The 13,864-nt window shown below is 43.9% G+C and overlaps 1 protein-coding gene across 1 annotated transcript in view; it reads right to left on the reverse strand.

The window, feature by feature from the left end:
* Positions 1 to 13,864, reverse strand: part of EPHA10 (EPH receptor A10) — a 41,982-nt gene that overhangs the window by 6,724 nt on the left and 21,394 nt on the right. Inside the window, exons 6-11 of the mRNA XM_056795169.1 lie at positions 11,142 to 11,275; positions 8,715 to 8,886; positions 8,406 to 8,514; positions 2,588 to 2,646; positions 2,248 to 2,373; positions 276 to 461 (exon numbers count right to left, since the gene is read on the reverse strand). Coding sequence (XP_056651147.1) covers positions 276 to 461; positions 2,248 to 2,373; positions 2,588 to 2,646; positions 8,406 to 8,514; positions 8,715 to 8,886; positions 11,142 to 11,275 — 786 coding nt within the window. The remainder of the gene's footprint in view (positions 1 to 275; positions 462 to 2,247; positions 2,374 to 2,587; positions 2,647 to 8,405; positions 8,515 to 8,714; positions 8,887 to 11,141; positions 11,276 to 13,864) is intronic.

A 13,864-nucleotide genomic window follows, 5' to 3' on the forward strand; every position in this document is an offset into this window, starting at 1 on the left:
AAACTCTTATTGCTCAGTCTTTGATACAGCTCTGGCTGAGGGTGAGAGAATAATAAATAACAAAGGGGCAGCTAAATACATAATAGTAATTCTAAGGCAGAAGGTAAGGGCTTAAAATAATCCAGAGTAAGAAATAAAAAGGAAGAGAGCAGTTGGAGGAAAGGACTGAGTAGAGAAGGATTTCCTTTTCAGACACGGGGACTGAACTTGTAGCCCCCAGGAAGGATGAGTGACTTAGGTCAAGAGGGGCCCTCAAGGTGGAGAAGGATCCTTGCCTCTGGTGATGACGCCTTCCAGCCGGACAATGTTGGAGTGGTCAAACTGACCCAGAGCACAGGCTGCCGCCAAGAAACGAAGCTTCTGCTTTTCCGAAGCTCCATCACATAGAGTGTGCACAGCCACCAGGAGGCTCCGTCCACCTGGCAGCTTCAGGCAGCCACTGCACATGTCTCCAAACTGACCTGTGGGGGGAAATAGATCAGCCCATCAACCAACCCAATGGGGCAAGAAGAGGAAGGTTCAGGTTCCTCTCTCCCACCCATCCCCCACCTCACTTCATCTCTCCCTCCCCTGTAGGGCAGCTGAGCCCATGACTGGGCAAGCAGCAGGCAACAATCACCATCATGAACATTGTCAGTTTTCCATTTCTTTTTTTTTTAAACCCTCACCTTCCTTCTTGGAGTCAATACTGTGTATTCCAAGGCAGAAGGGTGGTAAGGGCTAGGCGATGGGGGTCAAGTGACTTGCCCAGGGTCACACAGCTAGGAAGTGTCTGATGTCAAATTTGAACCCAGGACCTACTGTCCCTAGGCCTGGCTCTCAATCCACTGATCCATCAAGCTGCCCCCCCCCCCCCAGTTTTCCATTTCTAAAGCAAATGAAGACTTATGAAGTGCTTTCCTCAGGGCAACCCTGGGAAGTCAATAGCAATAAATCTTAGGATGGGATCATAGATCTATAGCTAAAAGGGACCTCAGAAGACATATAGTCTAAACTATGGCTGAATAGGAATTCTTTCTAAAACACCCATATCTTATAGGTGAAAAAAACCTGAGGCTTGTTATTTAGCTATAGAAAGTGTAAGGACACAACTGTGATCTGAGGGCAGGGATATAAATAATTATTATTGCATATTTGACAAGGGTGAAGGCAGAATTTGGGGCATGAAAAGGCAGAGGAAACAGGGGTGTCATTTAGTGTATGTCTTCTGGAGGGAGGAACTGCATCTCAAACACCACAAAGTTTTTATTCTGCCAAATAACTGCCAATGGTTGAAGGAAAGGTGGACTGGAGGATGCAGCCGGGACTGCCAGGTCAAAGAAATGTATCTAAAGTTTCATCTCCATGAGACAAAGCTTATTGCTCTGTCTTAGTTACAGTTCAATCCTCTGTCTAAGGGGAAGGTCATAATTCCAACTAGTTCTCAACGAGTCACCCTAATAGAGGAGACAATCAAAACTATCCCTTCTTTGCAAAAGTGGAAGACTAGAGATGTGGAATAGGGTATGTAATCCCAGACTTGAATGATATGTTCATTAAGTTACTGCTTTTCTCCTACTTAAAAAAAATTTTTTTTGTTATAAGAGCTGCATCTAGGAGGAGATTAGGAAAGAGTATATTAAGAAATAAAGGAGATATAAGAACAAAAAGTATTAATTTAAAATTTTTTGTTGAGTTGAATTCACAATCAGTCATTGAGAGTTGCCTGTTCTGAGACAGATGGACTTGACATCAAGGATGACCCAAATATGTAAGTAGCCTGAGGCCAGGGACAGAGAGATCTACCTTCTTCAAGGGAAGGACTTTGGGTGATCAAGAGTCTGGCTTCGGTCACTTGGCTAGCCTGGAGGAAATGTGTGTGTTTGTGTGTGTGTGTGTGTGTGTGTGTGTGTGTGTGAGAGAGAGAGAGAGAGAGAGGGGGGGGGGAGGGAGTGAGGGAAAGAGAGAAAGAGAGAAAGAGGGAGAGGGAGAGGGAGAGGAAGAGGGGAGAAAGAGAGAGAGAGAGGGAGAGGGAGAAGGAGAGAGAGAGGGAGTGAGGGAAAGAGAGAAAGAGGGAAAGGGAGGGAAGGAGGGAGGGAGGGAAGGAGGGAAAGAGAGAGAGGTAGAGAGAGAGAGAGAGAAAGTGTGTGTATGAGAGAAAAAGACAGAAAAAGATGGGGGATGTGTGTGTGTGTGTGTGTGTGTGTGTGTGTGTGTGTGTGTGTGTATGCTTGTACTGGTCTAGGATGGGGCCAGGGAAGCACTTACCTGTGCCAATGATTTTGTGGACAGAGACATTGGAGCTGTCCAGCTCTTTGGCAAACAGGTGCAACGCCTGCATAGGGTCAGCAGAGTTTTCCAGGTCAATATATGTCCTTCTCGTTGGGACCTTGACTGGTGAGGAGGACAAAAGGCAAAGAGACCCTTAGGAGCAGTTGCTCTCCAGGAAGCAACACAAGGATAGGGGTAGGACCAGAGGAGATGACAGCCTTACATCCAAGCCTAGGAATTAATGCCCTCCCCCAACAAGCTCCTTGTCCTCTGATGGGGACTAGGGAGAGGAAGGTGCTGGTCAGTGAAGGAGGAGAGCCAAGGGTCCCAGACTCACAGTGGAAGTAGAGTTCATCATCATTGCCGCCTCTAAAGCCTTTGCCATATATGCATTGCCTGGGAAACAGAGGGGAGGGGTCTAAGGAGGAGCTGCAACTCCCCCTGACCCCTCTAGAATGGAAATAAAGGAATGTATGCAAAAGATGTTGAGGAGATAGAAAAAGAAAGATTTGGCAATGTGGGTGAGGCAGAGTGAGGAATTGATGATGATACCATGGTTGAGAACCTAGGTGGCTGCAAAGATGGTGGCACATTCAATAGAAATAGGGAACCTTGGAAGAGGGATGGGTTTTGGGTAAAACATAATGAGATTTGAGATCAACGGCCATCTGGCCATCCATCCATGACTATTCCTCTTGTGAAACTTACTCAATCCACTAAAAATGAAAATTTTGGGATTCAAACTCTTTCAAACTTGTCACTGCCCAGAAGCACAGAACCTACCCTCTTGGAGCCAATAAGTGAGCTGAAAGCCAATGGCACCTGTGTAACTATTGCTATGAATGGTCAGGGAGTGGGTAGGTTATAATTGTCCTGAGCACCTGACATTTGGCAAGGAAATGGGAATGTTGGGAGCTTGCACAATTGTAGGAAGCATTTGAGAACTAAGAGTAGAATTTGACTGTTGTATGGAGGTCTGGGTGTAACCATCTTACCACCCTCCCATTGGCCTGTCAACTTATGATTCCCTTAGAAGTCAGGTCAAGACCCTCTAGGGGGAACCACTTTGGAGGCCACAGTCTTAGAATGTAAGATATCCTAGAGGGGAGAAGCCTAAGAACCTAGAACGTGAAAGCTACAATGTTCTAAGAATTTGAAGGGACCTAAGAACAGAAAATGAAAGAACTAGAAGAGATTCAATAAGAGGGAATGTTAGAGCTGGAAGAGACCTTAGAACTCAGAATGTCAGAGTTAGAATGAACCTGAGAACAGAGAATGAAAGAACTAGAAGAGAATATAGAACTAGAAGAGGACACAATATCAGAACCAGAAGGGGACTACAGCTAGGTGGCTTTGAGAGCCAGGTCTAGTTATGGGAGATCATGTGTTCAAATTTGACCTCAGACACTTCCTAGCTGTGTGATCCCAGGCAAGTCACTTAACCCCCATTGGAAGTGGGGACCAGGATATGGACTGGGATAAATATCAAGAGAATCACTGAGAAGGAGCAGGCACAGATGGTTTATAATCTACAATGAAGGAATCTTTCTATCAATGAGATATACAGATCTCATGTGCAGAGGCAAGCTAATGGGAAAAGGAAAGAAACAAACATTTTATTAAGGCACCTACTATGTGCTAGGTGCTAGTATTGTCCATGTTTTATAGGCAGATAGAGGTTAAGTGATTAGCCCGGAGTCACACCGTTAACAAATACCTGAGGTTGCATTTGAACTCAGTTTTTATGTACTCCAGACCCAGGGCTCTATCCACTGCACCACCTATCTGCCTTGGATGAATGAGAAATTTGGATTTTTATTCTGTAGGCAACGAGAAACCACTGCAGGGAAGAGAGAAGAGTAGATGATAGGAAAAACTGATCTAGAGGCAGTCGTGGAATAATGGATAGAGAATCCACCTTGGAATCAGGAAGACCTAGATTCAAGTGTTACCACCTTTTGTGTTGACTGTGAGACCCTAGTCAAGGCACTTCATCTCTCAAGTGCAGTCAGGCAACCATCCAAGACTGAGAGCCAGGTGCCAATAATAATAATAATAATAATAATAACAGGGGGCAGCTGGGTAGCTCAGTGGAGTGAGAGCCAGGACTAGAGATGGGAGGTCCTAGGTTCAAATCTCACCTCAGACACTTCCCAGCTGTGTGACCCTGGGCAAGTCACTTGACCCCCATTGCCTAGCCCTTACCACCCTTCTGCCTTGAAGCCAATACACAGTATTGATTCTAAGATGGAAGGTGAGGGTTTAAAAAAATAATAATAATAACAGCTAATATTTATACAGAGCTTTTGATCCTTATATCAACCTTGAGAGGATATACCCATTTTACAGATATGGAAATTGATGAAGTTGTGACTTCATAGTCAGAGAAAAGATTAAAATTCAAGTTTTCTTGACTCTGAGTTTAGACCCCTGGTCTGCCTTTGGAGAGGAAATTTTCTCATCAGATGTTCCTTACACCAGTTCCAGTGGAAAAAACCAATCCTGGTAGCACTCTGATACAAAATGTATTAAAAAGGATGTGAGTTCTTGGGTGCAAGGCAGTAATAATAAGGATGGCTGGGATACAACTAGGCGGCAGCTGGTGATGGATTGTGTGTGGAGGGAGAGGCTAGGAAGGAGTCTGATGAGTGGATTTTGAGTTTCTGAGCCTGCGTGGACAGGGAGAATGGGGATATCACTAGTAGAAATTGAGAAAGGTCAGTGCTAATGACTTGGGAGTCTTATTTTATACCTGGAGGTCACTTCAGCCCTGGAATCACACCTCATACCTTGTCAGTGTCCTCTAAAAGACCACTGGAGTCCATGAACTCACGCTAGTCAGGACTTTCTATTCTTTCCTCCCCCTCATTGGAAGGTGGAGGGCTTCTCCGGGCCAGCCATAATCTCATTTTCACCTGGATGCATTCTGTTGGTTTGTCCATCACTTCACTGATGTCTTATTACCATCTAGACTATAAGCTCCTTTAAGGCAGGAGCCCTGTCTTATCTAAATTTTATAACTGCCCCAGGATGTAATACACAGACCTGATCTCAAATAGGCACACAATAAATGTTTGACTTGAGAGCTGATTCCATAAAAAAAAAATTCCTGAGGGATATCAAGAAATAAAGAGGGCTAAGGATAGACTCTTAGGCAAGGTCCCATTTGGATGACACGTAACAGAAAGTGAGTCAGAGAAAGAAGCAGAGAAGAGGAGGTTTAGAGGTAAAAAGGTAGCCAGACTACTGGCATTATATCATTTACATAATCAGCACCAGCATGATTGATGCCAAATGCTGTAGGATGAAGGAGGATGAGGACTGAGAAAAGGTCCCTGGATTTAACACTGAGGGTAGCAGAGCAACATTGGGAAAAGCCCTGGGTATGGAGTTGTTAGATCTCATCCTAATTCTTCCTCTTCCTATCTGCTGACTCTGAGTCCCCACTAACTATCGTCCCATTTCTCTTTGATGCTTTGTGGCTAAACTCTTCAAAAAGTCTGTCTACAATAGGAGCCTCCACTTGCTCTCCTTTCATTCACAGAAGAGCAGCAAGGACTTGGCAATGGGGGTTAAATGACTTGCCCAGGATCACACAGCTAGGAAGTGTCTGAGGTAATTTTTGAACCCAGGACCTCCTATTTCCCAGCCTGGTTATCTATTTACTGAGTACTCTTGACCCTATGTCTTCTAAGAGAGTAGTATCAGGAGAATGATGTGGATAGAAGCCAGACTACCAGGGTTTGAAGACAAACCAAATAATGAGGAAGAGGAAGTGAGCACACGTATATTCTTGGAGTCTAGAGGCAAAGGGCCAAAGATGGCAGCCCAAGTTGGTCGTCACAAAGAGGAAGCTATCTCAGAAAGGGAAGCCCAAGCACATTTGTGGGCACAGAAGAAGGAATCTGCTGAGCAGAAAAGGTTAATGGAAGGATAGAGAGACAGTGTGGTGTAGCAGAAAGGTGGATTTAGAAGCTCAGAGACTTGTTATCTGTGTTGCTTCCATTTCCAGAACCTCAATTTTCTTGTCTTTAAGATAAAGTGTTGACCAACAAGGTCCTTTCCTCTTCCAACTTTCTATTTGATTCTCTGACTGATTAGCTGATGGATGGGGAAAAGTCCTACAAGAGGCAGGAGGGGATGGGACCAAGAACACATTTCAGCTCTTTCTGAGACAGGAGAGAAAAGAGGAGAGGAGAGGATAGAGGTTTTGAGGTGGGGATGGGGGTGAACCTGTGAAGACCTCCTGAGTTGGAGAGGGAGAAGATGGGATTGGGAGCTTGTAGAATGAGAGAAAGAGTTCCAGGTACTTAGTAGCGGCTTAATAAATTTCTCAACTTGAGTTGGAAAATCCTTTTCTCTATCTATGTTGGTCTGTCTGGAAGCCTTTGATAAGCAGGGACTTAATCTGTGTCACATTTTCCCCAGCCCCCAGTCTAGCCCCTCAAACACTTCAGGGAATACCTATATAATCACACACACCCCCACCTTCAACTCTCCCTCTTCTCTATCTCCTTCTTTTCTCCTTTTCTATTTCAAATGATTTCCTGAATCTTCCTTGCTGTGAGACTCTCTCTCCACTTGGGGCTGTTTAATCTTGCTCTGATTTGGGAATATTCCCAATTATAGGCCGTTAGGCTGTGGTGTCTAATTGAGGCAGCCTCAGAAATTTACTCTGTTCCCCCCACAATTCTGCTGGGGGACTTGAGCGGGGGAAGCTCAGAATCCGGCCAAGTGGCTTTGAAATTGGCATAATTATCTGCTTCAGAGACTTCCCCAGGCATCAGCATTCGTTCCAGCTGTCCCAGGCTCCCTCAGCCTCCAAAAGGATGCTGTCTTCCCCTTGGGCCTTCCACCCCCTCACGTCCATGCATGTGTGCTGTGCACACACACACACACACACACACACACACACACACACACACACACACACCCCACAGGCACGAGCATGGCAGTGTGCATACACACAGTGGGAAAAGCTGCATCGGGCTCCTTTGAAGTGCTGGCTTTTCTAACAACCCCCAAATCCAAACAGCTTCAGAGAGGAAAGTGGAGCTCCGTGCCTGGGCTGAGGGACTGTCCACCAGGGATACAGCAACCCCAGAAGCTTAGCAATCTAACATCAAAAGCTCAGGGCTTTTGCAGCTTTTTATACCAGGAGTCAGGGAGGGGAGGCAGAATTTCCATTCTCTTGGAGAGAAATGTAGCTGTTTGCTGTTATAAACTGCCTGGATCCTCCCCTCCCCCTGGCCTATTCTTTTCCCTGTCCCCCAACTTCATACACATAGAATGGCCAAGCTGGGAAGGGCTGTGTAAATCCAAGCTCCTCGTTTTTCATATGGGGAAACTGCAGCCCACTGAGAAGTGACCAACTAAAGAGGAAAAACAAAAGCTAAAGCCAAGGCATCCTGCCTGTCAGCCCAGAGCTTCTGGCCCTGCAGAGCCTCCCATCACATTTATTTCCAGGATTAGTTCCAAGGCTTGCCCAAGCACCGGGAGCTCATTTCCCTTGGGGGCCGGTGGCCCTCTGAACCAAATCCTAATCACTATGAGCAGTAGCCCAGGACGTCTGAGTCTACCCTCCCTGCTCCTGCTGAGGCCTGAAGGCTGTTAGCGACTTAAGCAGCCAAATCCCATCCTTCTCAGGCAGTGGAGGGGAGGAAGGGGGAAGGGAAGGATGGAGGGCACATCATATTTAACTACTCGTGGTGAATTATATATCAATGCACATGTAAAGACACAGAATGCCAGCAGGGATCTTGGGCTCTGCCCATACAAAGAACCAGAGAAATGTGCAAGCCAAGAGAGATGATGAGCTCCAACCCTCCCATTTTACAGATAAGAAAACAGAGGCCCAGAGAAAGGAAGCGACGTTCCAGAGGACAAATGAGAAGAGTTCTAGAACTAAAACTTAGAAACTGGAACCCAGATCCAGTGATGTTCCCACATTGCCAAGCATTGCATCTCTGCCTCTGTCTAGGTGAGTGAGTCCATCTCCAGGTGGATGGAAGTCCTTGTTTATGAGTTCCTCTGCAGGCATTACAGGGGAGATGGAGTGAACCTGAGTCCCCGCACCCTCCCGTCCCAGGGACATCAGGCACAAGGAGCCAGGCTAGAAGGAAGCATGTTTTTAGAAGGGTTTCTCCATCACTTACCTCTTCCAAATAGCCAGAAAACTCAAGCCGAAGCCTAGGATAAGGAGGACAGTTACAGCAACGATCACAGCAACGACGGCAGGGTTCTGCTTCCTGGACCCGGAGCCAGCTTTAATGGAAAAGGAGGGATTGGGCAGTGGGTAGGGGGCTGGATGAGGTCCTTAGACCACATTCAGCACTTGGAGCTTTCTGCCTCTCAGAGGAACCTGGGCCCCAACCTGACAGAATCTTCTCCCAGAATCTTCCTTTCATCTCTCTTCTCCCTTGGGGAATCTCCCTCTCCTTTCTTCTGAATGCCCCGATACTTACCCTCCACTAGCGTCTCAACTTCTATGCTAGGGGTGAAGTTTCCAATTTCTGGGGAGAGGGAGGGTGAGGCTGCTCGGATTTGGAAAACATAGAGTGTTGCTGGCTTCAGGTTATTGACTGTGACAGCAGGTGCTCCTGTCCTGACAGTGGCATAGGTCTGCTCCCTCTGACCCTGGGAGAGAGAAGAAGGGAGGAAGGGTAGCCTGATGCCCAGGAGATCTGGCTCCATTGACCAGCAAGATAGCTGTGTGACCCTGGGGCAAATCCCTTGGGCCCCAGTGCCTAGCACTTACCATACATCTATCTTGGAAGATGAGAGAGAGAGAGAGAGAGAGAGAGAGAGAGAGAGAGAGAGAGAGAGAGAGAGAGAGAGAGAGGAAGGAAGGAAGGAAGGAAGGAAGGAAGGAAGGAAGGAAGGAAGGAAGGAAGGAAGGAAGGAAGGAAGGAAGGAAGGAAGGAAGAAAAGTAGAACAGCTAGGTAACTCTTCTGCCTTGGAACCAATGTTTAGTATGAATTCTAAGATGGAAGATAAAGAGAAAATAAGGTTTAAAAAGAAAAGACAAGAAAGAGATGGAGGCTTCTTTGTGGAGTTGGGGGACATAGCCAATGCATTGATTGTTTTTTGCTGAACCGCATTTTTTTCTTCTTTATTTTAAAATCCGTATTAGTAGGCTAAAAGGCTCATTGATTAAAATGGAGGTGGGAATATATTTAGAACTTAATGTATGTAAAAAACAAAGGAATCAATGAATTTTTAAAGAAAAGGAGGAAGAAGATGCTGTTGAAGACATCCTGATAACAAAAAGTGGTGGCAGGGAGGCCACCAGGTAAGGGAAAGTCTACCCACTTCAGGTCTCCACTGCAACAGCAAGTGGAGGAGATGTAGAGCAAAAGTATTGTTATCCCATTTTACAAAAAAAGGAAATAGAGGATTAAAGACAAAACCCCAATTTTCCTTTCCCAGGTCCAAACTCCTCACTCTCACACACATTTAGGCATAATTAATTCCATGCATCCAAGGGCAGACTTTCCTTTCTCCTCTCCATGTGCTGCTGGTAGAAGGTATAGTGACCCCAGATGTAAGGGAACACTATCCAGAGCCCCAGAACAAAAGATTGGCCACCAGAGGCATGATCTTTTTTTCACCCCAAGTAATGCCTTATCATTTCCTGGGGTGAAAGGTGGGGATCTACAAAATCATGAATGTTTTGAAGTCCCAGAGTCAGAAGTATATTCCTCAGTTGTCATTCCTCCCCATGGGACTGTGTATACTATAGGTGCATAAATGTCATTGTTGGTAAAGTTGTCAAAGGTGGGGAGGGCTTAGACTTTTGTCCTGGAGCAACTAAGACAGTGAAGAAATCATGGAGGAGGGAGAAGAGGTCATACTTTAGGACTAGGCTGTGGTATGAGACAGGGAGCTGACCACCTGAGAGAATTGCTTAGGCAACCTGCTGAGGAGATACAACCCACTAGGAATTTTTCAAGCAAAGTGGAGAAGGAAGGCAGTTGCCCCCAAATTCCAGGTGATCCTTGAAACATCACCAAATCAGAAGCTATCTAATCCAACTCTTACCTGAACCCTTCTTCAACATCACCAATAGGAGGCCATCAAGGCTCTAATTAAAGACCTCAAGGGCTGGACAATGGCTCTCTGCCTCTCAAGAAAGCCTATTTCACTTTTGGACAGGTCTGATTGGTAAAAAATGGTTTTCCTTCTACTAAACTGAAATCTGCCTCTCTTTCAACTTCCCTTTATTGTTCCTGGTTCTTCTCCCTGGGAAGAATCTTTCCTCTTCATGCTAGATTTTCAGATTATATGTATATGATTTTTTAAATGGCTTTTGATTTTGTAGCACAGCCATTTCTGGAAATGCCCCATTCCTTCTCTCTACTCCCTAGAACTGAACCCTACTCTGTAACAATAATTTTTAAAAGTAATTCATCCAAAAAAACCTAACTTAATGACAATGTACTCAGCAATCTGCCCTAATAATCTCCTGCCTTTCCACCAAAAGGAGGGAAGCCCTAGATATATTTCAAACCAATTCTCTTGTTCCTCCCATTCTAAAAAGCTTCTCATCACCAAACTATACATTCCCAACCCCTTCAATAGATATCACATGGTCTTTAATCCACTCCTCATAACTAAACAAATATGCATTAGATACAAGACTCCATACTAGGTGCTCAGGACAGAAGATGGAAAAGGATACTTTGTCCTCATGGAGCATCTAATCTTCTAGTTCTCCCCTACCTGCTTCCACCCTCTCTTCATCTATGGAAGCCTGACCACTGAAAGTTAGACTGACCATGAATTTTAAATCTAAGAACAAAAAGAACTGGGACACTCCCCCCACCCTGCTCACCCTGAACCCACCCTAAAGAAGCTATCTCAGGAACAACCAAAAAGGTCTTGGACTTACCTTCTCAAAGTACTGAATTTCATACTCAGTGTTGTTGGCTCCTGGGACCCCTGGGAACCCTGGCTCCTCCCAGGAGAGGGAGACACTCTTGGGTTCCACTCGGTCTGGATGGATCTCAGTCACTCCACTGGATCCTGGAAGTTGAAGAAGGATATGTGATATGAGGGTTCCTGGGGAAGATGGAGGAATGATGAGCAACTTCTAGGGAATGAGTGCATGCTATGTGTGAGCAGCTGAAAGGCTGGCAGCTGTTTAGGGGAGAATGGTGGAGTTAGATGAAACAGGAGGGAGGGTTGAGGGGCCTCATCTGAGAAGACTAAACAGTAGATCAGTCTCAGAATAATCCTTCCCCCTCCAACCCCAACATACCTGCCTCTAGACATGGTGGTGGTACCAATCCCAAACTGCCCTGAGCTTGCTCTATTGGTAGATGAGATCAATTTTTAGCCCAGACTAGGGGTAAGGGCTTAGGGAATAAAAGGGACCAGGGATTAGTGGGGCACTTAACTAAATCAGCATGTTTTCCTCAACACGTATTTACTGACATTTGGAATCTGCACACCTCTGTAAAATCAGTTTCTAGATGGAGACATTCTCAAGACTCAAACAGATCTGTGATCTCATTGATTTAGAACTTCTCTCCAATGATGGAAATCAAAGCCCAACCATTCCTGACTATCCTATGTGACTCTTGTCCATATTTAAAACACTCAGTTAGATTCATGATTTTATCGATTCAAGAGTTTCCTCCAACCACTCAATCATAGCATATCAAGAGACACTCATACATGTCTTGCCTGATATTTGTTTTCAGAATTGTTTAACAGTTATATTGGTTATCATATCTTCCTTGAAATATTGAATGAACTGGATACTGTGAATGAGAGACACCTTGTTGTAAAAGAGCCTGTAAGGTGATGTTTGTGTTCACCTGAGTCAAATGCTTTTTTGTAAGCAAGAGACAATAAGCACAATGGAATCTCATATTTTCTACATCTTTCACTTAATTGTGAGATAACAGTATTGTTCATTGTTGAATATCATTTGTAAAAATCTGCTTGCTCTCTAATAATACCCTCATCAAGGATGTTCTCAGTTTGTATATAGACAACTCATAAAAATTTTTTGTAGAAGGGAGAGTAGGCATTATAGGCAGATAGTTGTTCATATTTTTTCAGTAGTCTTTTTCAGTCAAAAATATCTGAGATTTTCTCCATCTTTTGTATTTTTCTGTCCTTTAAATACCTTGCAAATTGGTTCCTAGATCCCCTCACAATTGTATTAGCTCCAACATGAATCTTGTCTTTATATTTCTAAATCCAGCTAATTTCCTTCCTTCCTTCCTTCCTTCTTCCTCTTTTCCTCCCTTCTTCCCTTTCTCTCTCTCTCTCTCTCTCTCTCTCTCTCTCTCTCTCTCTCTCTCTCTCTCTCTCTCTCTCTCTCTCTCTCTCTCTCTCCCTCCCTCCCTCTGTTTCTGTCTCTCTCCTCTTTCTGTTCTCCAGCTGCTTTTCTTATCGATATATTTTTTGGTGCCATTCAGCTTCCTTTGGAAGCACCTTAGGTACCATGTTGTTAGGTTCCACTATCCTTGATAAAGAAAAGTTTGTTGTAATAATTTTTGTAAATCTTTTCCATTTTTTCTTTTTTGTAGTCCACTTTTTAAAAAAAATCATTGAATGCCCCTGAGATGATTTTGCTTAGTTAGTTACTCATCAAGTTTGCTTTAAACTGGTTTTGCTTGCCACTGCCTCTCTTTGCTTTAAAAGATGGTTCTTTTTATAATCATTTATCATCCTCTTTTGTCAGATTAAAGATGAGTTTATATCTTAACCTGGAATTATCTTTGGCAATTTTCTTCCTCCACCAGGCAAGTAAGTAAAATGTTTTGAAGGTACTTTCTGGACTCTTTTGGAGTCCTTTTAGCAACTAATTTATATTGAAAAATTTAAATGACTAATTTAGGTTAACTTTTGGACACAATTATGATAATTGGTATTCCTATAATTTCTGTTGTCCATTTCCCATTTTTCATAGTTTGTTTAAATAATTAAGTATTAAATCTTCTTGGTTGAATACCATATCCTTTTCTCATTGTTATTTTTTCTTCTTGTTTTCTATGAATGCTGATTTTATCTCTAAGTAGTTGATGATTTAACAGAGTACAAGAAATTTATACCACAATAATTCTCACATCTATAACAAGTCTTTCTGTTTGTTAAAAGTACAGCCAATTTAGTTCTTTATGATTGGGGGGGGGTGTTCACTATACCTAGTATCTACAAATTCTGTTATGGAAAAACTATTCATGATGGAGTCAGGAGGTTTCTGTACAATCTACATGTATGTGGCATTTCTCATTTCTTTCTCCTGGATCATATTTTCCCATATCATTCTTTGCATTATTATCCATTCTCCCTTTTGTACTCATATTGCCATCCACTTGGTTTTTTCTGTATGGATGATCAATACAAGCTCTTTTGAGTGTTTAAGGATGGCTTTTAGGAGTTTCTGCAGTGTTCTGGAACTTGACCCTACTAACACAATGTCATCTACAAATAGCATCTGGAGGACCTCAGTATTCATAGGAACTCCCTTTTTCTCTTGGACTCTGGGCTAGATCTCCTCCATCATGCAAACACTTTTGGTAAACTTATCCTGATCTTTCTATTTCATGATTCATCTTATATTTATAACCAGTCTTAGAACAAGGTTATTTCTCTTGG

The sequence above is a fragment of the Monodelphis domestica genome, chromosome 4 (assembly GCF_027887165.1).
Source record: "Monodelphis domestica isolate mMonDom1 chromosome 4, mMonDom1.pri, whole genome shotgun sequence".
In the NCBI taxonomy this organism is placed as follows: domain Eukaryota; kingdom Metazoa; phylum Chordata; class Mammalia; order Didelphimorphia; family Didelphidae; genus Monodelphis; species Monodelphis domestica.